General features: G+C 36.1%; 3 protein-coding genes across 3 annotated transcripts; 2 read left to right on the plus strand and 1 right to left on the minus strand.

The window, feature by feature from the left end:
• Positions 1–21901: 21901 nt before the first annotated feature.
• Positions 21902–24978, plus strand: LOC113338887 (DNA repair protein XRCC3 homolog). Its single transcript, XM_026584286.1, has 2 exons — positions 21902–22790; positions 22932–24978. Exons 1-2 carry the CDS (start codon positions 22026–22028, stop codon positions 23076–23078), a joined length of 912 nt encoding a protein of 303 aa, XP_026440071.1. The 5' UTR covers positions 21902–22025; the 3' UTR covers positions 23079–24978.
• On the plus strand, positions 23614–25205 carry LOC113338441 (pentatricopeptide repeat-containing protein At5g04780, mitochondrial-like). Its single transcript, XM_026583866.1, has 3 exons — positions 23614–24396; positions 24965–25047; positions 25094–25205. The coding sequence occupies exons 1-3, from the start codon at positions 23614–23616 to the stop codon at positions 25203–25205; spliced, it is 978 nt and encodes a 325-aa protein (XP_026439651.1).
• Positions 25206–25306: 101 nt separating this feature from the next.
• LOC113339011 (SKP1-like protein 1A) lies at positions 25307–26078 on the minus strand. Its single transcript, XM_026584412.1, has one exon. The coding sequence runs from the start codon at positions 26000–26002 to the stop codon at positions 25535–25537; it is 468 nt and encodes a 155-aa protein (XP_026440197.1). The 5' UTR covers positions 26003–26078; the 3' UTR covers positions 25307–25534.
• Positions 26079–26601: the final 523 nt, after the last annotated feature.

A 26601-nucleotide genomic window follows, 5' to 3' on the forward strand; every position in this document is an offset into this window, starting at 1 on the left:
GGGAGGAAGCTCTGTTGCAGTGTGATTGTCTTGAAAAAAATCGCTAATGTCATCAATAACCACGTTAATTGATTCCATCATGACTTTGGTTCTGAGATTGTATACCTTGAAGGCACGGCTGTCAGAAGCATAGCCAAGAAAAATTCCTTCATCACTTTTGGAATCAAATTTTCCTCTATGTTCTGTCTTTGAGAATATATCATTTGCTTCCGAAAACCCTTAAATATCTTAGATTGGGTTTTCTTCCATACCATAATTCATATGAGGTATTTAGAGTTATGGATCTTAAGTAGACTCTGTTTATAAGATAACAAGCTGTAAATACAGCTTCCCCCCCAGAAGGTTAATGGTAGGTTTTTATTGTGAAGCATTACTCTTGCCATTTCTTGAATATTTCTATTCTTTCTCTCAGCTACACTATTTTCCTGAGGTGTAATAGGAGCAGAGAATTGATGAGTAATTCCAAGACCTTTGCAGTATTCATATACTTTCGTATCCTTGAATTTTGTACCACGACCGCTTCTTATCTTCTTAAGCTTGCGACCTTGTTCATTTTCAATTTTATTCACAATAATTTTGAACTCCTCAAGAGTGTCATTCTTGTGCTTCAGAAAAGCAACCCATGTGAAACGTGTGTAGTCATCTACCATTACTAAAGCATACTTATTTCCTCAAACAGTTGCTTGTTGGATTGGACAAAATAGATCCATATGAATAAGATCGAGAGGAGCACGAGTGGCTATGTCTCGAGAAAGTTTGTGTGAAATTTTTTCTTGCTTACCCTTTTGGCATGCACCACAAACACCTTCTACTTTAGTATTTATTTTGGAACGCCTTTGACAAGTTCATGGTTAATGAGCTTTCCTAGCATTCGGTAGTTGATATGACCAAAGCGTTCATGCCACAAATGAGTTGACTCAACCTTAGTCAAGTTACAGTATAAATTGGATTGTATATCAAGGAGATAACAATTATTCATACTTCTACGTCCTCGAAAAAATATTTTTTCGGACTTATCTTCAATATCACAATCTCTCATATTGAAGATAACTTTGTGACCTTTATCACAAATTTGACTAACTGACAAAAGATTTTCTTTCATTGCTTTAACATACACAACATCATGGATTTCGGGAATACTTGGAAGTTTGATAGTACCTTTTTTGTTAATAAGACAGCTGCTTCCATCTCCGAAGGTTACTGATCCTCCTTTGTAGTATTCTGTTTTTGTGAACCAAGAAAGATCACCTGTCATATGCCTACTACACCCACTATCTAGAAAACCATTGGAATGGTGAAGTTGTTTTAAGCGCAAACGATCCAAGACATTGTTCACCAGATTTAGGATGATTCGTTAAGTTCTTATAAAGTTTCTTAACACGATTAATCAGATGTTTTGTAAAACAAATCTTCTGAATTAAACAATTCCATCCCTTTTGAAAACGGTTCATGAGCTATCTCCTATTAGACTGCTCAAGATGTCTGGATGTAAGAATTGAACATCTTTGAGAATCTCCATTTTTAGTATCTTCTATGTTTTTCACCAGTTCTCTATCAATCATGATATTACTGATCTCGTCATCAATCTCTTCTTCTAACATCCTAACAAGAGCAGAGAAATATTCTTCAGAGTCTTCTTTAAGACCATATAAAATCTTTAGAATGTTAATCGAATCATTCATCTGATTCAATTCTTATAGGTTGGATGGCACCAAACACAGATTGTTAGATCTTTTCGTGTTTCCCCCTCTGATACCAATTGAAAAGACGAGGGTACCCAAATATACCTCAATCTAAAACTTTTCCACCTTTAAGTCCTTTCTCCGAAAGTAATTGTCTATGAAATGAGTCGAGACAATACAACTAATCGGTTCACACTTCGTGTGATCGTCTATGGATACGAGATCGAGACAATACGACAACAAGATAACTTGCGTGATTGACTATGGATACAAGATCGAGACAATGCAACAACGAAGTATGTTTACTTGATAAAAGGTTCGGACTTAACCAAACACAATAAGATTTCTATCAAGTAAATAGGATTAACGTTTATGTATTTTACTTCTAATTATAATAAAAATAATTATAATTGCGGAAATAGAAAAATAAAAGACACATCAAGATTTTTTTAATGAGGAAACCGCAAATGCAGAAATCCCCGGGACCTTGTCCAGAGTTGAATACTCTCAGGATTAAGCCTCTATACAAAATCTAAACCAACTTCGTATAGTTGAGACCAAGCAACTAAATCTATAAGTCACCTAGTTCCGTCTTTATCCCTGCGCCTCCAACTTGCAATAAGTCATGCACTTGGAACAATTCCTTTGGTTCGTATTCTAAACAGTAAAGGAACAACAAAGCTTTTTGGTAACAACTCTTTTCAAACAAGTGATATGAATTTGACAAAAGGCTCTTCCATTTATCCCAATAAACTCATTTGTCAGGTCCTTAGATCTATCTTTTCAATAACTACCAAAGTAATTTTTAAGACTATGCAATCAATACTTTGAATCACAAAGAATTGTATTGATGTCGATCTACTCAACTAATCAGTCAAATATATCACAAAGATAAACCAAAGCCGATCAAGTTTTTTGCACACCAAATATTATGAACCCAAATCATAAATCTTCTTCGTCTTCATATCTTCTTAGATTTTCAATAAACAAATGCACACAATCAACTTGAATCTCTTGTGATCAATCACACACAGAATGGAGTATGTTAACAATGGATTATCACAAGACGTCTTTATAACTACAAACATTCTAAAGATCCCAGTCGAAATTTCGATCTAGTTTGAGTGAATCTTATATCAGAAGAGAAGATTTTCAAGCATAAACAAACTAGGTGCAATCAAAGTTCAACAACCGTAAGCCAATCAAATCAATCGAAAACTAATAATAAACTGTAATTATCTAGTTTCCCACCAACGGTACTCGTAGAGCTTCCCAATCTCAAAGAAGTCTTTAAAACGAGCGGTCATAAGAGATTTCGCCTAATTAAGGTACTTTCCTTTCCGAATAGACGACTCCACCAGTAACAACACAACTAGGTTGTTTTGCTGGCTTTGAGGATTAGTTTGCTCGAAATGCAAACTTCAATATTTATAGACCAAGGAAGTTTGGACACCAAGGAATTTCTAAAAACGAAAATATTCTCAAGATATGCAATACATTTCCAAATTCGGTTTCCATAATTTCTGGAAATGCTTTGTCCACATATTGACCGAAATGTCAGTAGAAAATTTCCAATTAGTAAATGCACATTACCAATTTTTATTTTCTAAAGATATGCATTTTAATTGCTGGAAATTAAAAGCATATAAAACTAAAAACCTTAATTAAAAGATTATCAATTTATTACGATCCGGGATTCTCCTTTAGCTATTAAGGAATATCTTTGAATAATAAACGATAAGCGTTACAACAGATATTCAAAGTATGTCGACATCTTTACTTTGTAAATCCTTTTTCATATTTACAATCTTGGAACCGATTTTCCACACTTCCAAACAAGTTTAGAATTAGTTCATCTAACTTCCAAGAACTATGTGATTGATTATCCTATCAGATCACAAATCATGGGTTTCACGGTTCTACCAAAACAAGTTTCGGTTCTACCTCCATGTGGGTACTAGAATTAGTCACGCTAGTAACCAAAACTTGGTTAACTACGTACTAGGATCGGTTCCCATATATATATGGTATCTAACTTGTATTTGGTGCACATGTTCATAGGATCGGTTCCTCAATAACTAAAAACTTTTTGCATCTCTTACAAGGATCGATTCCCCTTTTATGATCGGTTGCACCTCTTACTGGGATCAGTTCCCCAATGACTAGAGTTGGTCATACCAATTACAACAAATCGATCTTACCATCTCAGGTGATTACTTAAGATCGGTTTCACTAATAAAATCCATACCAATACAAAATTCAGGCATTGCGAATAGTTTTACCAAGATACATAAACAAGTTATGAGCGGTTATACTAAACACACATATTGGTAATCCAAAGATTTGCAATGAATAACAATACCAATAAGCCTAGCGATTTCCCTTTCGATTCATAAAACAAGTTTATGAATTGTACTTCCTTTAAACGAATGTAAAAACATTGTTTCCTAAGACGAAATCTTCCCTCATACCCATACATAATCACAATAGCATTCATACGATTATGTCGATGTCTTATATACGAAGAACAAAAGATAGACGTTATACTTCATATTGTAATTCCTTAATACTATGTCTAACTAGAGTATAATCATTCACAACTTCGCAGTTATGTTTTCAATATGCACGACTTAAAAGATACGTTAGGAATGAAACAGTTCAAGTCAAATATTACTAACCTCAAGAGGAAGGATGATGTCGTCGTTATAGCTCCTTACTTCTTCATATTCTTCAAGTCTTCACATAATACTTGTAAGTATCATATCCTAATAACTTTCTAGTAAACCTATACGAAATTGACTCTAGTAAATAATCAAGCGAATCTTTAAATGAGTTTTGGTTCACTAAAATATGACAACCAAACTTGACATACCAACGCTTGGTGGGTTCAACCGGGGTATGCTCTAACATATACCAAAGTGTATACCTTGTGGTTTGCTATTTTGTTGAAAGTGTCTGTCAATTCTAGATCACGTAAGTTATCATACTTATAGGTTGATATCAAAAATATTGTGGTGTACTTGGTACTCTCGTAATTTTTCCAATAGCCAACAATATGTGTTGTTGCTTGGGAAATTTTCAAATGATCAGATTGAAACACAAATAATTTACGGATAATAAATTATTCTAACTAATATTTCTAAGGATTTATGAACATCCATTGCTTGAATCATATTTTGAGAGTTTAACCAAGACAAGCTTGAACTCAAATTTTTTTCTTTCAATATTAATCTTCTAAAAGCATACAACATAGTCTCACAAGATAGAATAGTAAATTCCGTGAGTAAATAGGATAGGCCAGTTTTCACATACCTCTTTGTTGATGAAGTTCTCGCAAATGTCTTCGTTTTTTATTCAATCTTCAATTTTCGAGGGTTATTCAGTGATTTCTGATACTCAACTACCATACTCTAATCCCAGTCCTAGACTTGACTTTAGTAGACTAGAAATCAAGATATGTTTTGTACATATAACATTGACAACAAGCTTGAAATATCAAAACTTGTGAATTCAATTCTTCAAAAATCTCCCCATTTGTCAACTTTACTGACAAAACTATCAATACATGTGAATTTAATAAATAAACCTTTCAGCTCAATGTTGTAGTTTTGAAAGTGGTAGTAAAAGTTCGTTGCTCGGACTTGTAAAGATTTAAAAATAAAAATATATACACAATATTTGTCACAATTGGGCGAGAGGTACTGGGACTAGGATTCCGCCAATTTCATTTCTTAAGGTTCAAATAATAATTCTTTTATCAATAATAGCTCAAAAAATATATTAAATATATGGACTCTAATTTATTGCCAAGATTGATTCTCAAAACATTGATTGTAAGTCCTAAGCATGATGTATCAAAACACCTAAGCCAAGCATACATCATCGAATTAAATAACAACCAATTAATTCAAATCATATTTCAATTTTAAATTAATGCAAAAGTCATAAAAAATAATTAAATGAAATTACCCCAAGTATGAAGTTTTGCCTCCTCCGTCGTCCCAGTGTTGGGTTTTAGCTCATCATAGTAAAAATGCTCTCAAAATAATTATTTATTGCTCAAAAAGTGGTTTACAAATGATGAGAAGGTGTAAAACAATTGAACAGAAAAATCGCAACAGAAATAACTGTTGCAAAGGCGCTGTTCAGCTGTTACAAGAAGAACGATAAATTGTAACTGCTGTTGTACGACGAACTACGACCCTCGGGCGTGCGTCTTAGACACTGTTGAAGAACGACGGTCTTTGGCTGTCTGTTCTTCGTGTTCTTCATCTTCATCAATGGCAGCAGCAGCAGCAGAGAGAAATCATGGTTCTCGATTCTGCAGCGTTCCTTCTCTCCTCCCAACTCTCGACAACCATTCTATTCAACCCCATATACATATTTATACTCAAAAGCACCGAGATAATCCGAGTTAAATGCAAATAATTCTCCCTTAATGATTTTTATTTTCACGGGAATATTTTCTTTCCATGTTCACCTTTCACGCGTCTTCTGTTAGCTACTTTCCTGTTCTCTTCTCACACGTTTGTTCTGAGCTGGATTTCCTTGTTTATCCTGGCTTGATTGGTCGAATCTTGTTGAATAAAGAAGAAAATATTCTCCCGTGCAGTTACGTATCATCCAATATCCCGTGATAATCTCTCTTCCCTGTTTAACCAAGACTCGATGTTCTATCCCAACTGGATCGAATCCATTAACCATACAATCCCTGTTTATCCCAAGCAGGTCAATCAAAACAAAATCCAGTGATTGAATCTCTCTCAAAGCCCACACAAGATCGAACCCAAATTTCTTCCGTGAACTGCATGAACTTTCCCGCCATTTTGAATTTTCAAATCGTGAAGAAGGGTGTCCCCCTAACCGTTTGTGGAGTGAAAGTAGCAAATGCCCAACCGAGGGACCCTTAGTAATTGGGTTGCCCCTTAACCAAAATGAGAGTCCGAATAACAAATTTCCACCGGGGATGCTCCGCATAATTTTTCGAGCCGATTTTTCCAAAATTATTTATTTCCAAAAAATACCTACAAACACGCAAAATACCATAATAAGGACGAAAACAAGTACTAACAATACAGAGAATTGAGAACAAAATAGACACATATATGCGTCTATCAAATACCCCCAAACTTATTATTTGCTAGTCCTCGAGCAAAATTTATTCTTGAAAAGTGACCGAGTTAATCTCGGGTGGGTTTATCAGAGGTGTACCCACAAAAACCAATACTCCAGACCCTATCTATCTACGAAAAATCTTGGAAAGTACTAAAGAAACTCCTTGGTTGGCATACTTATTAATTACAGGAGGAAGTACCCTGACGCGAAATTCCAATTGCTGTATACGAGTTTGCACTCAAGCATACTAAAATTCATATAAGTGACAGAGCTCTACTAAGATAGTTTCACGATGGACATCATATTTGGAGTCAGACTAATCACATGAAAAGATTAAGAAGATGGAAAAAGAAAAATGTAGATGGTTGAAAAGCGAACGGTGTTTCCCATATCTGTCTGAAGGCCTCTGCCAAGATGAAACTAACCTAAATGACTGAGATACCGGTCTGACTAATATTAACGCACTGACATATACAAGGGAACCAGAGGTCAATAACTTAAATCTAGATCAACAAACTGGCAAATACAAGGGAACCAGCAGTTGACTACACAGAACAATAACCCATTTTATTTTTTAACTTAACGGCATGAATAGATCTTTTTGATCCAAGCGCATGCTTCTTGTCAGCAGATTACACGATAGTTCCCACGGGTCCTGCATTCCACGCTTGCTTAGGCGACGGAAACAGGGAGAACACACGCATATTGCTATCCAAGTGTTAATACTTATTCCGATTGGTCTAACTGGTCCGGTTTCTTTTCTTTCTTTTTTTTTTTTTTTTTGAAAAGGTAACTCAGTCCCTCTAATTCACCCTAGCAAAGGTAACAACTTGAATCGTGTGCCCCACCAAATCACTTGAAATAAAAGAAAACTAAAAATAGAAAGTGAAAAGGACTCGACGAGATATGGCGAAACTATCATGTTATTTCTAACACTTGAGCTTGTGCTTTTATGAATAGACTCTATAGATGTTTCCATCTAGTCAGATTGGTTCCTCAGCTCCTAAAAAAAATGTTTCCATCCACTTAGATTGGTTAGTGCTATCCTTAATAGGCGTAAATTTCTAGGCTCTGGAGTTTATTATTGCAACTTAAAACTAACAAAAAGTTTCTTCCCCACCCCCAAACTTAAATCTAACATTGTCCTCAATGTTCTAAAGATAAAATTAAAAGCATGAACAAGGAGAAACTGTTACCACTTGAAGAAAAAGAGTTAAGGAAAGATATTACCATGTTGCATGAGATTGGGTTACCTCCCAAGAAGTGCTAAGTTTAAAGTCTTCAGCCAGACTTAGAAAAGGATTGGTCAACTCGAACCATAAAGTAACAGTCGAAATAACTGTGGGTCTTCAAAACCAAAAAGAGCTGACCATAGGAAACTGCAGTGAACCAAGAAAATAGACAGGAAAAGCATTCCCTTACCTAGTTTCCTGAAAGCTATCGCTAATTGCGGTTCAGGTTCAGGTTCTATGAAAGGGTCTAAATAGAATATTTTCATTGGCTGCGTTTCTTCATAGATTGGATCCAAATTACTAGGTCCTAGAGTCTGGAAAAACTCAAATACGAACTTAGAATCACGAAGTAATAACTTAAATAATTGCGGATCCTCTAAGTCAATCAGATATGACTTGCAAAGTTGACCACAGTGAGAGTAGTGGTCATTCTTAGGAAAATGTGTCGATTCTATTAACCTAAAGTACTTAGGCTTAGTCTCAGAACTTAATATTCGACACATTTGGAATATAAACGTTCCCACAGTTGGAAGAAAACTATTTGGTGGGAAAACAAAGTCAATCTGGGTATCATAGCCTGGGCAAACCACATCAACCAGGGGATGGGTTTCTAATAACTGAACTCCTTCATGGACATCATTAGGCTCGGGAAAACGAGTATGAAGGTAATCTTGTAAAATGGTCGAGGCACAGATATCAAGTTCTAAGTGTGGGGACTTTCTGAGAGTTAAAGGTAAGGCACTAGGGAAGTGATAATCACCCCCAAACTTGATTGGTCGAATCTTGTTGAATAAAGAAGAAAATATTCTCCCATGCAGTTACGTATCATCCAATATCCCGTGATAATCTCTCTTCCCTGTTTAACCAAGACTCGATGTTCTATCCCAACTGGATCGAATCCATTAACCATACAATCCCTGTTTAGCCCAAGCAGGTCAATCAAAACAAAATCCAGTGATTGAATCTCGCTCAAATCCCACACAAGATCGAACCCAAATTTCTTCCGTGAACTGCATGAACTTTCCCGCCATTTTGAATTTTCAAATCGTGAAGAAGGGTGTCCCCCTAACCGTCTGTGGAGTGAAAGTAGCAAATGCCCAACCGAGAGCCCCTTAGTAATTGGGTTGCCCCTTAACCAAAATGAGAGTCCGAATAACAAATTTCCACCGGGGATGCTCCGCATAATTTTTCGAGCCGATTTTTCCAAAATTATTTATTTCCAAAAAATACCTACAAACACGCAAAATACCATAATAAGGACGAAAACAAGTACTAACAATACAGAGAATTGAGAACAAAATAGACACATATATGCGTCTATCACTCAATATCTATCATGCTTGATTTCTTGAATCTTCAACATCTGCTTGAATTCTTCGTACTTCAAGTTCTTCTATGGTTGTGCATATGGCTTCTATGGTTGTGCATATGGTTATGTCATCACTTTTATACTATTGAATATCCCTAGTGAAGAATAACTTATGATAATACTAGTTTATAGCTTTTCTATGATGATAAAGTCTATCTATGTTACATTGGTGCATAGTATTTTTACCTACCTCAAAGTCCAGTTGTACCAAAACTTTGAAGTAATATTATGGTGATATGTTCTCCCCCTTAGTCAGTACTTGACTCTTTTGCATAATAGTTAAAACCTACATCTTGCGATTCACTCCCCCTTACATAATGATCCGAAAACCCATATGTTATAGAATCATACCAAATAATTCTCCATTTTTTTGTCAACAAAATTGACAAAGGTAAAAAAAAAAAAATCTTAATGGAGTACACAAATGAGTTATCGAAATTAAAGATAATATACCAACTTTTTAAGACGATTCCACTAAGTAAACTTAACGTCTTCATCAAGGAGTGATAAAGGTATATTCATCTCTTATAATTCCATAGTCACACTCCCCAAAAAGATATACTCCCTCAGTCCCATTATTAGTTGACCTATTTAGTTTTAGATTTTGTCCTATAATAAATGACATATATCACTAAACAAGGAGATATTTCTAAAATTATCCTTTTCATTGATTATTGTTAGTATAAGAAATATGCATAATTTGATAAGCATGTTTATATTCATTACGTAGGTGTTTTAAAATGCTTTTCAATGGTATGAAGTTTGCGGATATCCGTGGTGTAGTTTGAGAGATAAATCATTTCAAAATTTTACTAGTTATTATTCATAAGGGTATAATTGTAACAAAATACTTAAAAATACTCTTTTCCTTTCCTTGCCTTAAGAATTGTGCAAACTTGAACTATGTCATCTAATAATGGGACGGAGGGAGTAGAAATTAAGAACAAGTTTAAAATTGAACTCCCTCTGATTTGATGTCATTCTCAAGAGAACAACGTGAACAATGTTTCTATAGCTACATGAGAAGGATTTTTTATACAAATAAATAAGTTTAAAACAATGATCATAATATTAAACGCACTAAGATACATTACTTTTGTGAGAAAAATAACGTCGAAAAAACTTATTTCTGGGCATTTTGAACAAATAGCGAAAATTCAGCGATATGAGCAGGATTGTACAGATTGATCTATGGAATCTAAAGTACTTATACAATACATTTATTAAAGGGTTCAGACGTATTTCTCACACGAGCATCAACTTACCCCATTTGTAATGGGCCAACCTTCTAACGATATTGTCCCCACTTAGCCGCTGCGATTATCTGGCAGTGAGGGGTTTTCGATAATTACCACTGCGATCATCCAACAAAAACTTCCTAGGAGATCACCCATCCCTGGATTACTCCCCTTCCCTCCCCCCGAGCACGCTTAAGTGCAGAGTGTTTTGAAAACTCCAGACTCAATTGTACTGAAAAGGACTCAGTACAATGTAGAAGTTCACTGCCTCCCGTGAGACCAGTACCTGACATAACTGACCAACATATTCTCCCACCCGAGAAAAAGCGACCCGTACCTAGTTGTATCCCAACTATCACCGATATTGTTCCTCCTTACCTACTGCGGTTATCCAGCAGTGTGGAAACAGGCACCGTTGCGGTCATCCACAACAGCTTCCCGAGAGGTCACTCATCTTGTGACTACTTCCGGCCAAGCAAGTTTAACTGAGAAATTTTTCTCACAACTCCATTAAGTGTACCCATCGGGCCTCGGTGTTAAGAAAGGACAAACCATTACCTATGTTCCATACTTCGAACCCACCCGTCGAATCTGGGTATTACAATACTACCAAAGACTCTATAATATATATGCAAGCCCAGATCTATGACCTTCCATGCCCCTCATGAGACCAGTACCTGAACTGTCATATCCAGCGTATCTCTCACCCTTGGCATGTGAACTGTCATCGGGTGTGATACCATCTGTGGTAACTCGACCCTCTGTCGATATTGTCCCCATTTAGCCACTGCCGTTATAGGGTTTTCAACGGGCATCGTTGCAGTCATCCTACAACAGCTTCCCAGTAGATCCCCCATCGATGGATTACTCATTCCCGAGCATGCTTAACTGCAGAGTATTTTGCCAACTCTGTAGCCAATTGTTCTAAAAAGGACTCGGTATAATGTAGATGTTTCATGCTTCTCGTGAGAGCAGTACCTGGCATAACCGCTAGCATACTCTCTCACTCGAGCACAAGTAACCCGTCCTTAATTGTACCCCAACTATCACCGATATTGTACCTATTTACTCACTGGGTTATCCAGTAGTGTGGGATTTTCAATGGGCACCGCTGCGGTCATCCAACAACAACTTCCCGAGAGGTCACCCGTCCTGTGACTATTCTCGACTGAGCACGCTTAACTGAGAAATTTTATTCACAACTTAATCAAGTTTACCCATCAGACATCGATGTTAGGAACGGACAAACCATTATCTATATTTCATTCGGCAAACACTACTTACCGGATTGGGGTATCACATCATTTTTACCCTTTAAGCAATGACTCGTTTTTACCCAAAAACACATGTACTTACCGATCAAACTTTTAAAAGAAATACAAGAGATAATGAATATATCGCACACCAGGAATACTAGAGAAAGCTCATAATCACATTTGGAGATTTATTTACTCTGTTTCGATTATCGATGCTCTATTTAGTTACATTCAAATTTGTGATAATTATCGGCTCTAGTACTTCACGAACTTTGGAAAGGTGAGGACAATTCCTGTGGGCACTGGAAAATTTGCCAATTTTTCTAGACAGATGGATGGGAATATGCTTGTCAACTATTGGAAAAGGAGTTTCACAGTCGATCATGTACCACTTACGGCTTTTTTATATAGTTATTGAACAACATCTATGACGCCCCACTACCGTATATATACCCCACTTCACCCTCAACCAACTCACACCGTTTTACACCCCACTGACACAAATTTCACAATTATCTACCTTCTAACATAAATGCCTCTTTTTTTTCTTCTCATATTAACTATCGAATCTTTTGATGGAAAAAAGAAAATGAATATCAAAATTGTGTTAATAAAAAACAACGAATGTATATTCATTTATTGCAACTGGATTACTTAAAATTTCTTTCCAAGGCCGAATTCCAATCGAGTACTCGTAATTCGCTAGTTCGCAGAAGCAATCTTCAATTCCTTAGTGATTCCGAGTTTTTGCAAGTTCCAAATCCAATTTTCCCTAATTTTGATTCATACGTCTAGTTTTTTCTATTTTTGATATTAGTCGTGATATATATGTATGGTCTGAAGGACTCGGAATTTCTAATAAGTATATCAGAATATTAAGCTAAGATTTGGAAAGTTTCAAGTCTAAACTAATTGTTCCTCGCTCTCTAACCGAGTATGATCCGAGGATCAAATTAAAATAATTTGAATGCATGCAAACTGATAACCGTTATGATGCAATTATATTCAAGACAGATACCTAGAGCTTTAGAGACAAAAAAAAACTATTTACAAGAACATGACGTTTGGAGGGTGGAAATTTTACCACTAGAAGTTGATGATGTACAATTATATTGTTCTTAATTTTGTGTACTTTTATAGAAATTTCCAGAATCAATTCTGCATTTTCAGACACTTGGTGATGAAGATTATTGATCAGCTTTGTCGGGTACAATATGATGCAAAAAATATATTAGAAGTCATACTCCTACGCAAATTAAAGGTTACCGCAGCTCGAAGGGTTGCGGGTTACGAGTGTCTAGTGGATTCCACCGATTAGTATATTCGTATGGCATAAAAATATATGCTATTGTTTTGCGAATCAATAACTAATCATTTGGTCCAACGTTTTCACAAAAACCAACACAGACAGATATTAGATAAATACCACTAGAAAATGATGATAGAGATTTTCGAGGCATGTCCTAGTTCTGATTGTATGTATTGGGTGTGGCAATCCTGTTTTTACCTTTTGGGCGGATCAATATAATTGGTATTATTTGATACCAACTATTATGCTGGAAGTTGCAGCTACTTATGATAGTTGGATATGGCATGTTTGTTTTTTTTTCTTGTCTTCCATATTCAAAAATTGACATAAGTTTTTGATTATTGTTATAGGGAAAGCCAAAAGTTCTATGGGGAAAGTTGACTTTGGTGTATTCAAATTGACTGGTAGTCATTATTTTATGTACTACCAAATCAATTTTTGGTCAATAAATTGTTGATATGTACAAGTTATCATCAGAGTTTATTACTTAAAAGTTTTCAATCATATTCTTTGGGGACCTAGTTCATTATCCAGAGAGAAGAAGTCAGGTGTTCAACGGGTAATTTGGATGGAAAGCACAGGGAAAACAAGAATAAGTGAAAGATGGATCTATTCGATGGGAAAAGGTACAACTTTAAGTTTTCGTACTTCCAGCCAAAGTCAATACTTTGAGACCAAAATTCATCTTTCCCCTTTAAATTTGGCTTTCCCTATCACAATCAACAGAAATAACTATATTCATGGGTATTATTCGTGACACAATCTATCCAAAATGGTCAATATTTTTCTAAGCGACACTCCCCTGCCCCCTCTTTCTAATGGAAAAAAGGGGTCGTTCAGTGAAATATATTTTAACATGAACATATGGATTTGAATAAGGATGTTAAACAAGCAATAGGAATTTTGTTCAGAAATTATAATCGTTTGAGAAGCATATCGTGGTTTTGTTCCTCGTGAAATGCATAAATTTGTTCTCACATGCATAATTTCACATAACATGTTAATTCAGGAATCCCCGCGTAATAGTGCTTGGATTAGTTATTCGGGTCGATATTTGAGGCCTCAAAGTCAAACCTCGGGAAATCTACATGCGAGGTTGCGAGAGATTACATGAGTATGACTAATTACATTCAAAACTGAAATTTGTATTGGAAGATTGGGAGATTATTTAAAGGCACATCTTTGGGCCGAGTTTTCGAAGATCAGGAAGTTCAATAGGATTTGTTGACTATTTTAATTGATATTTGTATTTATGTTTTAAATAATGTGTTAGAGCAATGCTCCGTCGAACTCACAAGTGTTGCTATATCAAGCTTGTTGTCAAATTTAGTTGCCAAAACTATATCTTGATTTCTAGTCTACAATTAGTTAAGTCTCGGTCTAGGATAGTGGAGTTGAGATACGAACCAGTCATCATTTGCGTTCTACCGTTTGAAGGCGAAGATCAACCGAAGTTTTTGGAGAACTTCATCAACAAAAGGTAAGTGAAGTCTGAACCATATATTTTTCAAGTTATATTCATTTTTCTATCTCTGAGACGATTGTCGCATAACTAATTATACTAGCTTGCATAGATAAGAATTTCGAGTCGAGAACTAATTATTTAGTTTATGAATTTCTCGAAATATAATGACTAAGCTTAATGAACACTTGTTCATACTTGATCAAATTCGGTGGAGAACAATCTATTGTTCGAACCAAATCATGATTCAAGTTTATCATTCGAAATTAGCCTGGAACAGTGCTATGTGTTATTGATGTTATTCAGGAATATTTCGAATATATTTAGAGAAATATATAACTACTATATTCAGAATACAAGATAGTGTTATTAGTCTTACAAACTGAGAAAACTGTTATATGTCTGAAGCCGTATTACATGTATTTGTACACGTAGCGGAGTAGCTATATATTGACTTTCAGATTTGTGTAATATGCATACTCGTATGTATCATGGGAAAATATGTCTGTTTCGTGATCCGGATAGGTATGTATATTCGTATACAAACCATTGTGGAACTGTGGTAAAGGAACCGGGATATAATAATCAAACCGGTATGCGCGCCAAAACAGTTATATGTTATAGAACTAGTTTTAGTACCCAAACCAGTGCGCAAGCTGAATGTTCTGTGAACTCCGGAACCGGCAAAAGTATTGAATTTGCAAACCGGTACGTGAACTAAAAAGTTTTGTAAACTCCGGAACTTTGATTTGGTTCAAAGTTTGCAAACCGGTACGTGAACTGAAAGTTTTATAGAGTATGGAACTCAGTAATTTCATAAGTTTGCAAACCAGTTTATGAACTGAGAAGTTTTGTAGACTCCGGAACTCGATTATTGCATATAAGTTTCCAAATCGGTCCGCGTACTGTGACTCAAATAATTCACGAACGGTTCAAGTAATTGTACTTTGTACATTTACAAACTGTGTCGATTATGATTGAATTGCGATTAAATTATTTCTATGAAGTAATTTGCATTTGATCAATTCTCTGTTTAACACTAGACTCATTTGATCACATGATTGTGACTCAATATTAATGTCTTAGTGAACATGAAAATGAGTGTTAAGCTTTTAAGTTCAAATCGGCTAGTTTCGTCTAACCATGTTGAACATAGTCTTTATACACGGTTCGGTTACGTTTTACCTAACCATAATGTATATCTTGTATATGTAAATAAGATTCAAAGCTTTCATCTAACGGTGAATATTGATTGCTTGGTTCCAAAGATATCTTAGCTTAAACCTAAAGAAACCTAGGCTTTAAAGTCTATATAAGAGGAACTCTTGGAAACTGGCATCTTTGAATCCTGACACTACTTTTTGGTGTGTCCTAGTTATATCCAGAGTCATTCTCTCCGTAAACCGTTTTAGGGTTTAGAGAGTACAAAGACTTCATTGAGATTCGTGAAGCAAGGTCCAGTTATCTTTTATCTTGATAACTTGAGTATCCTGGTCTTGATTGTTTATAGAGCCTTGCTCCATTAATCAAGATAGATAGTAATCAACAAAGTCTCTTTGTTTCATACTTTGTTGATTCCGCAAGTTTTATACTTGTGAGGTGAATAATAATCTAGGATGCACTTCGGGTTGCATAAGTCCCGATTTTTAGGATAGCCAGATTTTTGTCTAAGTTGTTATCATTTTCCATTACATGGATCTATCATTTGATTTGATCATCTATTTAGATCATAAATTAGGAAATCAATCATAGGCTTAATCTATGGGAGGCAAATTTGGTTTAAAGTCTTCAATTGAGTTGAAGCAACTCTTAGTTGGTGTGATACCGTCTAAGGGAATCAATTGCGTAGAATCCTGTTGGGATTCAAGAGGCGTAAGGAGCGCGACTCTACCTGAATCAGTGGGAGACTGAGTTCGGGATAAACTACGTTCCAGACGGAAGTTAATTGGTAGTAGTCTAGTGTCTGTAGCGTCTTAATACAGTTTAGTGTTCAATCTGGACTAGGTCCCGGGGTTTTTCTTCATTTGCGGTTTCCTCGTTAAAAACAATTCTGGTGTCTGTGTTATTTCTTTTTCCGCACTATATTGTTTATCTTTATAACTGAAATATCAAAGGTTGTGTATTGATCAATCATAGTAGCTAGGTCCAACCTTATTAGTTGGATAAGACTTTATTGATCCTTGGAAATTGGTCTTTGGTACCGTCCAATAACTCTCTTTGTAGTTAGGTTCATGGATTCAATTCTTAAACGTTCTAACAACAAGAGAGACTTTCCTTGATTGATTTTTTACTCTCAGAGTTATGTTGAGTTTGTCCATGCATATTGCCTAAGAAAAAGTTGGTGGTGTATTTTAGTACCTCCGACGTTTTCAGTTGGTATTAGAGCAGGCAAACTTGTTAAGACCTAATAAGTCTGTGTTCGAAGCAGTCTAATTATATGGACAGAGACGAAATCTCAAAAAACGTATCACCAGCAAAATTTATACCAAATCCCGAGTGTGTTCTAAAAACCAGCGATGTTGATTTCGGTATTGTTCAAAAGAAGATGATACATAAGCTCTATCATGAGAAACACAGATTAAAAAGAATTATCGATGGACTTCGCTGCGAGATATACATCAAAGATTTCGATCTTCGAGAAGGATCTGAAAGGGAAAAGACTCTACGGGATAAATTGGATGAACAAATTAAAATTAATAAAGATGATGTTGTAGGTGTTGGACGTTCGATATCCGCTATCAACAAAACTCTTGGGATTTTGAATTCTGTTGAAAAATATTCCAATATATCTATGGATTCGAGAAATTCTCTTACTTCATGTGTCATGAATTGTCGCCAGTATGGAGATAAAATAGATTAGGATTCAATAAAACAATTCCGACTCAGAGTGGTTTGAAAGAATCTCTTGGTGTTGCCACAAAAAATGAAGGCTCATGTATATTTTGTAGTGCTCTCGATCATTACCAACATACTTGTAAATTCTTTAGGAAGAAATTAAAGGTTGCTAGTAATCTTAATAAGAAAGCTAGAAATTTTTTCTCTAACCTTATGAGTTCTTAAAAACTAACAAATTCTTTCCCTGGTAACAATGATGTTAGTATGGGAGCTTTCGCTTTAAAGTCATCCTCACCTTTTCAATGGTTTCTTAACAGTGGGTGTAGGCGGCATATGACAGGAGATCTTTTGTGGTTCGCGAACCCGAGAAACTTTGATGGAGGTCTTGTGACGTTCGGAGACGGGAGTTGTGCTACATTAGCAAAAAGGGGACGATCAAGCTACCTGGTGTGCCTGAAATCGATGATGTTGTTTATGTCAAAGGTATGACTGCAAATCTTCTTTCTGTTTGTCAAATTTGCGACAAAGGCCATAAGGTTATCTTTAGTGCTGAAGGATGAGACATTGAAGATACATCCTAAAAAGTAATTTTTCGGGGCACGTGGCAAGAATAATTGTTATCTGTTAGATATCCAGTCTAATTTTTGTTGTAATCTGACAAATGCGGAATCTACACACCTTTGGCATGAACGTTTTGGTCACATCAATTTTTGCCTCCTTGACAAGATCATTAACAAAGAACTTTTCAGAGGTGTACCCAAAACAATGCCAAGGTTGATGGTGTTTGTGGAGCTTGTCAAAAAGGAAAACAAGTACGAGTTTCACATAAATCATCTCGATACATTTCCACCAAAGCTCCACTTGATAACTTGAGTCCCAGGTAAGGAATTGTTGTCATCTTACTCCGTCCTTTTTCACAAAAGTAATTTCACTCATGTTGTTCTTTCGAGAATGACATTTTATGTGGGAGAGTTCTTAAATGAACTTGTACTTAATTGTTATATCTTTATGGGGAGTGTGGCTGAGGAATTATAAAGGGGATGCTTGTTTATTTTTTTTAATCTCCTAGAATGAGCGCTAAGTATTATTACTATGTGATATCATCTAAATAAGTTTATATGAGGAGTTTCATTTTATTATGTAGTATCCCCATCTTCTTTAAAACTTGAGATATCTTTTGGTTGTATTTATTGCGATCCCGTGATTTTCGTACCTTTGTTAATTTTATTGAAAAAAATGGGGTGGATTATTTAGTAGTTTCATACTACATACATAATGTTTACGGATCATTATGTAAAGGGAAGTGAATCATTTAAGTAATAGGTTTACCTATTAAACAAAAGATGTAAGTATTGATTAAGGGGGAGAAACATATCACCATAGTATTACTTCAGAGTTGAGATACAATTGAACTTTGAAAAGAAGATAATAATACTATGTTTATGTATAACAACGATTGAGAATATTTGCTTTCAAAAAGTTGTTATCGCTATGAATTTTGTTCTTCAACAACAACGATGTTGAGTTTAACACGTTCAGAATCATTGCAACTTGAAATAAAAAAGAGTTCAAGGAGAGTTGGAGAAACCAAGGAAATCAAGAAGACATGGTGGATCGAGGAGTTTTTTCAAAATTTTATTTTGTTATCCATATGTGTTAAATAGTTTTGTCACTAAAATTGACAAAGGGGGATATTGTTAGAGCATTGCTCGGTCGAACTCACAAGTGTTGCTATATCAATCTTGTTGTCAAATTCAGTTATCAAAACAATATCTTGATTTCTAGTCTACAATTAGTTAAGTCCCGGTCTAGGATGGTAGAGTTGAGAAAAGAACCAGTCATCATTTGCGTTTTACCGTTTGAAGGCGAAGATCAACCAAAGATTTTGGAGAACTTCATCAAAAAAAGGTAAGTGAAGGCTGAACCACCTATTTCTCAAGTTATATTCACTTTTCTATCTTTGAGACGACTGTCTCATAACTAATTATATTATCTTGCATATACAAGAATTTCGAGTCGAGAACTAATTATTTAGTTTACGAATTTCTCGAAATATAATGACTAAGCTTAATGAGCATTTGTTTATACTTGATCAAATTCGGTGGAGAACAATTTATTATTCGCAACCAAATCATGATTCACATTTATCATTCGAAAATAGCCTAGAACAGTGATATGTGTTATTGATGTTATTCAGGAATGTTTCGAATCGATTTAGAGAAATATAGAACTACTATATTCGGAATACAAGACAGTGTTATCAGTCTTACAAATTGAGAAAATTGTTATATGTCTGAAGCCGTATTACATTATTTGTACACGTAGCGTAGACCGTATAAGGGAATCAATTGCGTAGAGTTCTACTGGGATTCAAGAGGTGTAAGGAGCACGACTCTACCTGAATCAGTGGGAGACTGAGTTCAGGCTCAACTACATTCCAGACCGAAGTTAATTGGTAGTAGGCTAGTGTCTGTAGCGGCTTAATACAGTTTGGTGTGCAATCTGGACTAGGTCCCGGGGTTATTCTGCATTTGCGGTTTCCTCGTTAAAAAAATTTCCGGTGTTTGTGTTATTTCTTTTTCCGCATTATATTGTTTATCTTTAATTGAAATATCATAGGTTGTGCGTTGATCAATCACAGTAGCTAGGTCCAACCTTGTTAGTTGGATAAGACTTTATTGATCCGTGGACATTGGTCTTTGGTACCGTCCAAGAACTCTCTTTGTAGTTAGGTTCACGAATTCAATTCTGTAAACGTTCTAACAGCAAGAGAGACAGATATATAACTCTAGGCATTTTCTTTGATTGAGTTTTTTTCTCTCGGAGTTGTATTGGGTTTGTCCATAAAGATTGCCTAAGAAAAAGTTAGTGGTGTATTTTTGTACCCCGGGCATTTTCATAATGTATTATGAATTTAAAGTAAATAATAAATTATCACTTAATTTGAAACAAACAATTACGTTATAGTTAAATAACTAACTATCACATACTGAAATTGATTATTACATTTAAATCAAAGTCACTAAATATTAATTTTAAGTTCGTACTGAAATTGTTACATTAAAATTAAACTTACTATCTTAAATCCTCCGGACTAACTATTACATTTATCGAACTTTATCATCTTCACCATCTTTATCAACTTGATCGCTATTGTTAACAAATTATTGATTTTGATGCTCATCTTCCAATTGTTTCTTTAACTTGTTATACTCAATTTCCCATAGATAACGTTGTTGTGGATTCATCTTTTCAGTGTTTGCATTTATAATGTTATGTTTGGCCCAAACGTCGGAAAATTCCTTTTGAGAAAGATGATTTTTTGTAAGCGACGTATTCAGGATATTTCGGTCAACTGATCTTTGTTTTTGTTGTAAGCATTGTTTTTCATGGATTCAACCATGTTAAAATCAGACTGGGATCCTTCTGAGGATAATTTTATCCGTCGTTTTTCTTCTATTTTTCCCGCACCTTCAATTTTTTTGGTATTAGCAGCATTCACATACGGATATGATGGTGAACCGACTTGAAATGACTGAGAATTTGGTGTAAAAGTAGAGTATGGGGAATTTTCTGTAGAAGAAGGGCATGATGAATTTTTTGTAAAATGAGGGTATGCAGATCTTTCTGGCATATGCTGGACACCTTCTAACAACAATGAATTATATTTTTCAATTCCTTTAAGATATCGTAACGAATGTGAATGGTTTTTCATATTTGTGGTGCCAATCCTCTCTACACTTTCGTTCCTATAATTTACAAAAACAAAGTTATTTAAGATCGTAACAAATTAAAATTGCAAATTTCAAAAGTTGAATAAAATTTGTGATTGTTCTTACCAAATCAACATCAGTTTCACCATTTTTTCTGTTTCGTTTGGCTTGCATGATCGCAACAATATATAATGCTACTTCTTTGTTGATCGTACGGAAACGTCTTAATAACCATGCTGGATCACGATGGTTGAGGTTCATTGTTTTTTCTTGAAATTTTTGAAATATGTTTTCCCAGAGGGTGCCATCTTGTTGTTGGTAATTTTTGATACTTTCTTGTGTAAAATGAACATAATTCTTGCAAATACATTCATCTTCATCTATATTGAATTTTGATCTCCGAAATTTGTGACTGCCTTGTGAAGGATGGGAACCACAATCCATATTACAAAAAATTAAAATAACTTTGTTTGGGATTTGGAAAAATGTGTGAAAACACTTAAAAGTATAGAGAAGGTGTAAGCCAAAACTTTCATAGCAGTGTGGTAATAGAGTTGAGAAGATATGAATTGAGATTGAGATAGGAAAGGCATATACAGAGGTGTAAAAGAGAGTAGCCGTTTTTTAGCCGTTCTATTATAGCGGTCAACAGATAACTGAGCGGTCGAATGTTTGCCGCTGGCGGATATCACTTGTTCGCCAGGTCATATATTGCCCGCTCGGATACCCTACCGTCTGTGTTCTTCAGACATGCGAATAAACAGAACTGCAAACAGGATGAAAATCCTGCCGCCTTCAATCAAACCTCTCTGAGATGAACCCAGAAAATCTTCTCAATCATCGTACCCAAAAGTGCAGTCTAGGTTGTCCAATCCTTGATCGCGTCCTCTCTGGTGGAATCCCTTGTAACTCCATTACAGAAATCGTTTCAGAAAGTGGTTGTGGAAAAACCCAATTATGTCTACAGCTTCTTCTCGCATCTCAACTACCCGTCTCTAATGGTGGCCTAAACTCATCATCTATTTACATCCACTCAGAGTTCCCTTTCCCATTTCGTCGTCTCCAACAACTCTCTCATTCTTTTCGTTCTTCTTATCCCCATTATCAAAACCCTTGTGATAAAATCTTTGTTCGTGGGGTTCAATCTGCTGAAGAATTACTTGGTTTATTAGATAGAATTGATAGTTTAATTACAAACCCACCTTCTCAAAACCCACCTGTGAAACTTATTGTGATTGATTCTATTGCTAATCTATTTCGTTCTGAGTTTGAAAATACTCCCGGAGACTTAAAGAGAAGGTCTGGTTTGTTTTTTAAGATTTCTGGGGTGTTGTGGTTGAAAGCAAAGAAGTATGGTTTAGCTGTTGTTGTTACTAACCAAGTTGTTGATTTTTTTGATGCTGGGGGGATGAATGGTGTGAGAGTTGGGAATTTAGGGGTTTTCAATACTTCTGGGAGAAGGGTTTGTCCTGCATTAGGTTTAGCTTGGTCTAATTTTGTGAATTCAAGGTTGTTTTTATCGAGGAACGACGAACCGGATGGTTCTGACGGTGGGTTTAGAACAAGGAGAAGATTGCAGGTAATTTTTGCACCACATTTACCTGAATCTTCATGTGAATATTTTATTGTCAGAGAAGGCGTTTTTGGAGTAGAACCATAAACTTTCTTGTTTTTTTAGAACATTTTCTTAGTGATAGTAATGGTAGTAAAAATTCTTCAGAGTAGCAATAATGAATGGGTTAATGAGGAGTCAAGTATCTCGTGGAGCTTTCCGGGAAGCTCTGCAAACCTTAAGTCAAATGCACCGCAAAGATATTCATCAACTCGACCATTTCACCTTCCCGATTGCTCTCAAGGCAGCTTGTAGAACTACTGCTACGTTGAGACATGGGCAACAGGTCCACAACCTTGTCCTTCGTCTCGGCTTCCAAGTTGATGTCTATGTTGCTAATGCTCTCATTTCGATGTATTGTGGTTGTGCTCACCTTGAAGATGCTGTGGTGTTGTTTAATGAAATGCCCCAAAGAAGCACTGTAACTTGGAATACCATTATGGGGGGATGTGTGCGAAATGGACTACCACGCTTATCTCTATCTTATTTCTCAAGCATGTCTGAAGTTCCTGACTCTGTTACTATGTCTATTTTACTTCAATCCCATGCGCATCTTGGCGCCACTGCTCTTCGTAGTGGTCGTTCAGTCCATGCTCACATCATAAGACAACGAGCCGTTGGAGGCCACCAGCAAACTGCACCACAGACGTTGTTAGAGATGGAAAATGATTGCCGTGTTGTAGAAAATGCCCTAATCCATATGTATTTGGAATCCTCATGTTTGTCTTATGCCGAGAAAGTCTTTCAAGGAATTCCAACAGATATTTGAGATCCCATCAGTTGGACCACCATGATATCTGGTTACGTACGAAATGATATGCACTATCTAGCATTAGCAACATTCCGTTGCATGCTGATGCGGCAACAACTATGTAACAGTGGAGATGTATTAAGCTTAGATTCTTCTACGGTTGCCACGGTAATGCCTTCTCTCACATTGCTTCGACATGGGAAGGAGATGCATTGCTTTGCACTCAAGCGTGGATTCGATCGGTCTAATGTGTTCGTTGCCACTTCACTACTTCATATGTATGGTGAACTTGGATCCATAGAATGTGCAGCCAAACAATTCAAAAGAGTTGAGGAGAAGAATGTAGCTGTGTGGACTGCTATGCTAACAGCCTATGCCAGACATGGCCGTAATAAAGATTGCTTTAGACTTTTTGATGAGATGAGACTGCAGGAAGGTGTCACTCCAAACCCTTTAACCTTCATGGGTGTGCTTATTGCATGCACTCATGCAGGTCTTGTAGAGGAAGCCCTAGATTGTTTTAAATGCATGACACAGGACTATGGGATCACGCCTGACATGCATCACTATGCCGCCATGGTGGATGTGCTAGGTCGAGCTGGAAAGCTAAAGGAGGCCTTGGAGTTCATTGTCACCATGCCTGTAAAGCCTACTGCACCTGTTTGGGGATCTCTAATGGCTGCTTCTGCTCTTCATCATGATTTTAAGCTCGGACATGAGGTGGCCAAGATCGTGATGAAAATGGAACCAGAAAATCCAGGAAATTTTGTGTTCCTGCACAACATGATGGCTCAAGATGGAAGATGGGATGATGTTAGTGTGGTAAGAGAGACGATGAAACTCCATGGGTTTGAAAAGATTCCCGGGCACAGTTCAATCCATGTCTCCCCAGTAAGCACTTAGCTAATGTTACAAATTTGATCATGGAATCAACAATCTGTCTCACAAAATCGGCTTTGAACAAGGTATAAAATCCAATTACTTGTCTTATTCGTTTCTCTTATTTTGGAGTCAGTATATCTAGAATTTCTGTGAATAGATCCAGCTCCACAGCCCCAAATCTATCTAGACACATAGGTTTGCATAATTTCCTCTTGAAAGACCAAAACATACATCTCATAAGATGAAACACACCTAAGGAACGTGACATCATTACCCAATTCATGTATATAAATGAAAGCAAATAAAGCCATTCATTACAAGCAAATCGGTCCCTTGCTATTCCACAGTTTCATATGCAGCACAAGGCATTCTCATCATTTCTGTCGCTTCTGTCAATTATGTACAATCTTTTCAGTTTTTTGTAAGGCAATTCTTGCATATTTATAAGTGTTGTTTTACTGGTTACAATTTCCTTTATCATTAAGTTATTTGTGGAATAAAATTGCAGTCACTTGTATATTACCAGAGGAGATGTGTTATAGAGAAGAAACTGCTGTGTTTCTCAAAGGAAACTGATCTCATAAACAAACTGTACAGGTTTCCCTACATTGTATTTGATCATATTCTACTTTTGCAGAATCACACCCTGGTGTGATTTTGCTGAGGATGTTTTTCCAGAGGCTCTATTATCAGTTTTAAGGGGAGGGGAGCAATATGGCATCAGGTCAGATGTTTTCAAAGGTTTTTAGGGCAGAAAGAAAAAAATAGCTCAGGGTTCTGAAACTAAGCATCCATCTCAGAGCATTCTTCCAAACAGGTCAAACGAGTTAGCTTACAGAATAAGCTTCCATCACATCCCAATTCATCAAATTATCATAAATTAATCATAAATTCACACAAGAAATTAAGATATTGCTTCCATCAAACTAAAACTAACTCTTAAAATCCAAAGTTAGGTTAAACACTGATGTAGTAACAACTACTACTATGTCTATAATCAGTGAACAGCAGCACTGATGTAAACTACTCTACTCAAAAGGAAAACAAAGTAAAGATGTAGATCCGCCGATGAATTCACTTAATTGAAAGCCCATTGATTTTCCTTACGAACCTCTTCTTCTTCCTCGGGGGTGAAATCGTTCTTAATCCCAAACGTGTCTCGAATCTCCTGTTGTGTTTTACCCCTAATCATGCTCGCAACTGTCTCGCATGTCAAGTCCAACAAGTTCTTAATGTTGAGATAATTTGCAGCCATGAGTAGATGGAAAAGTGTTTCTTGATCAACATTCACCAACTCCTTGTCCCACTTCTGCGTTTCCTCATTGACCTCAGTAATTTCACCACCACTCTCGCGGTGCTTCTTGCCGTACTCGATAACCATCTTCAAGATTTTGCTATTTACATTAACCAAAGGGATTGGATTATCAGCGCAATCTTCTTCGATCATGTGCTTAATGGTCAGTGAATGATGAGCGATGATATCCTCGACTTCAAAAATCTCGCCTTCTGAACTCTTTAATGATATCATCCTGCTTGGTGTCGACATGATTCAAACTGCAAAGTGTGTTGAACTCAAACCCTAGAATCCGCGCGGCGTCGCCCTTTTTCTTTGGAACCTATGAATTTGTGAAAGGGTAGATGGATTTCATAAATATTTATATGAGATGGATGAAAAGTTAGCCCAACTCGAATAAGGAAATCCAATTAATCCGAACTCTCTAGAAACTTGGGCTACTTTTACTTTGAACTTTTTACCTTCTTTTCTTCGTATGTTCAGTCGGTTTCTGATTTCCGAGACTCCCGAGACTTCTATATTCGATGCACCTGAAACCTTCACGCATTCCTTTTTTTGCCGGGCTAAATCGGAGCCTATAACTACATGACAAAAATGATTATTAAAAGTAAAAATAGTAACCCCTTATCCATCTATTTTACATAATGACTATTTTATCCCTGATTAATTGGTGCTAATCGGGTGATTAATTGATGTTTAGTCAAATTAAACTAGCAATAAATTAATCTTGATTCATCATCAAAACATGGAAGAGAAAATATATTTTTGAATAAAATCAAATCAGAATTGGTCTATGTTCATGCCCTGTTAAACCAATTCTAAGAATCGGTTTATAAGGCTTAGTACATAAA

The sequence above is a fragment of the Papaver somniferum genome, unplaced genomic scaffold, assembly GCF_003573695.1.
Source record: "Papaver somniferum cultivar HN1 unplaced genomic scaffold, ASM357369v1 unplaced-scaffold_19, whole genome shotgun sequence".
NCBI classification, from domain to species: Eukaryota; Viridiplantae; Streptophyta; class Magnoliopsida; order Ranunculales; family Papaveraceae; genus Papaver; species Papaver somniferum.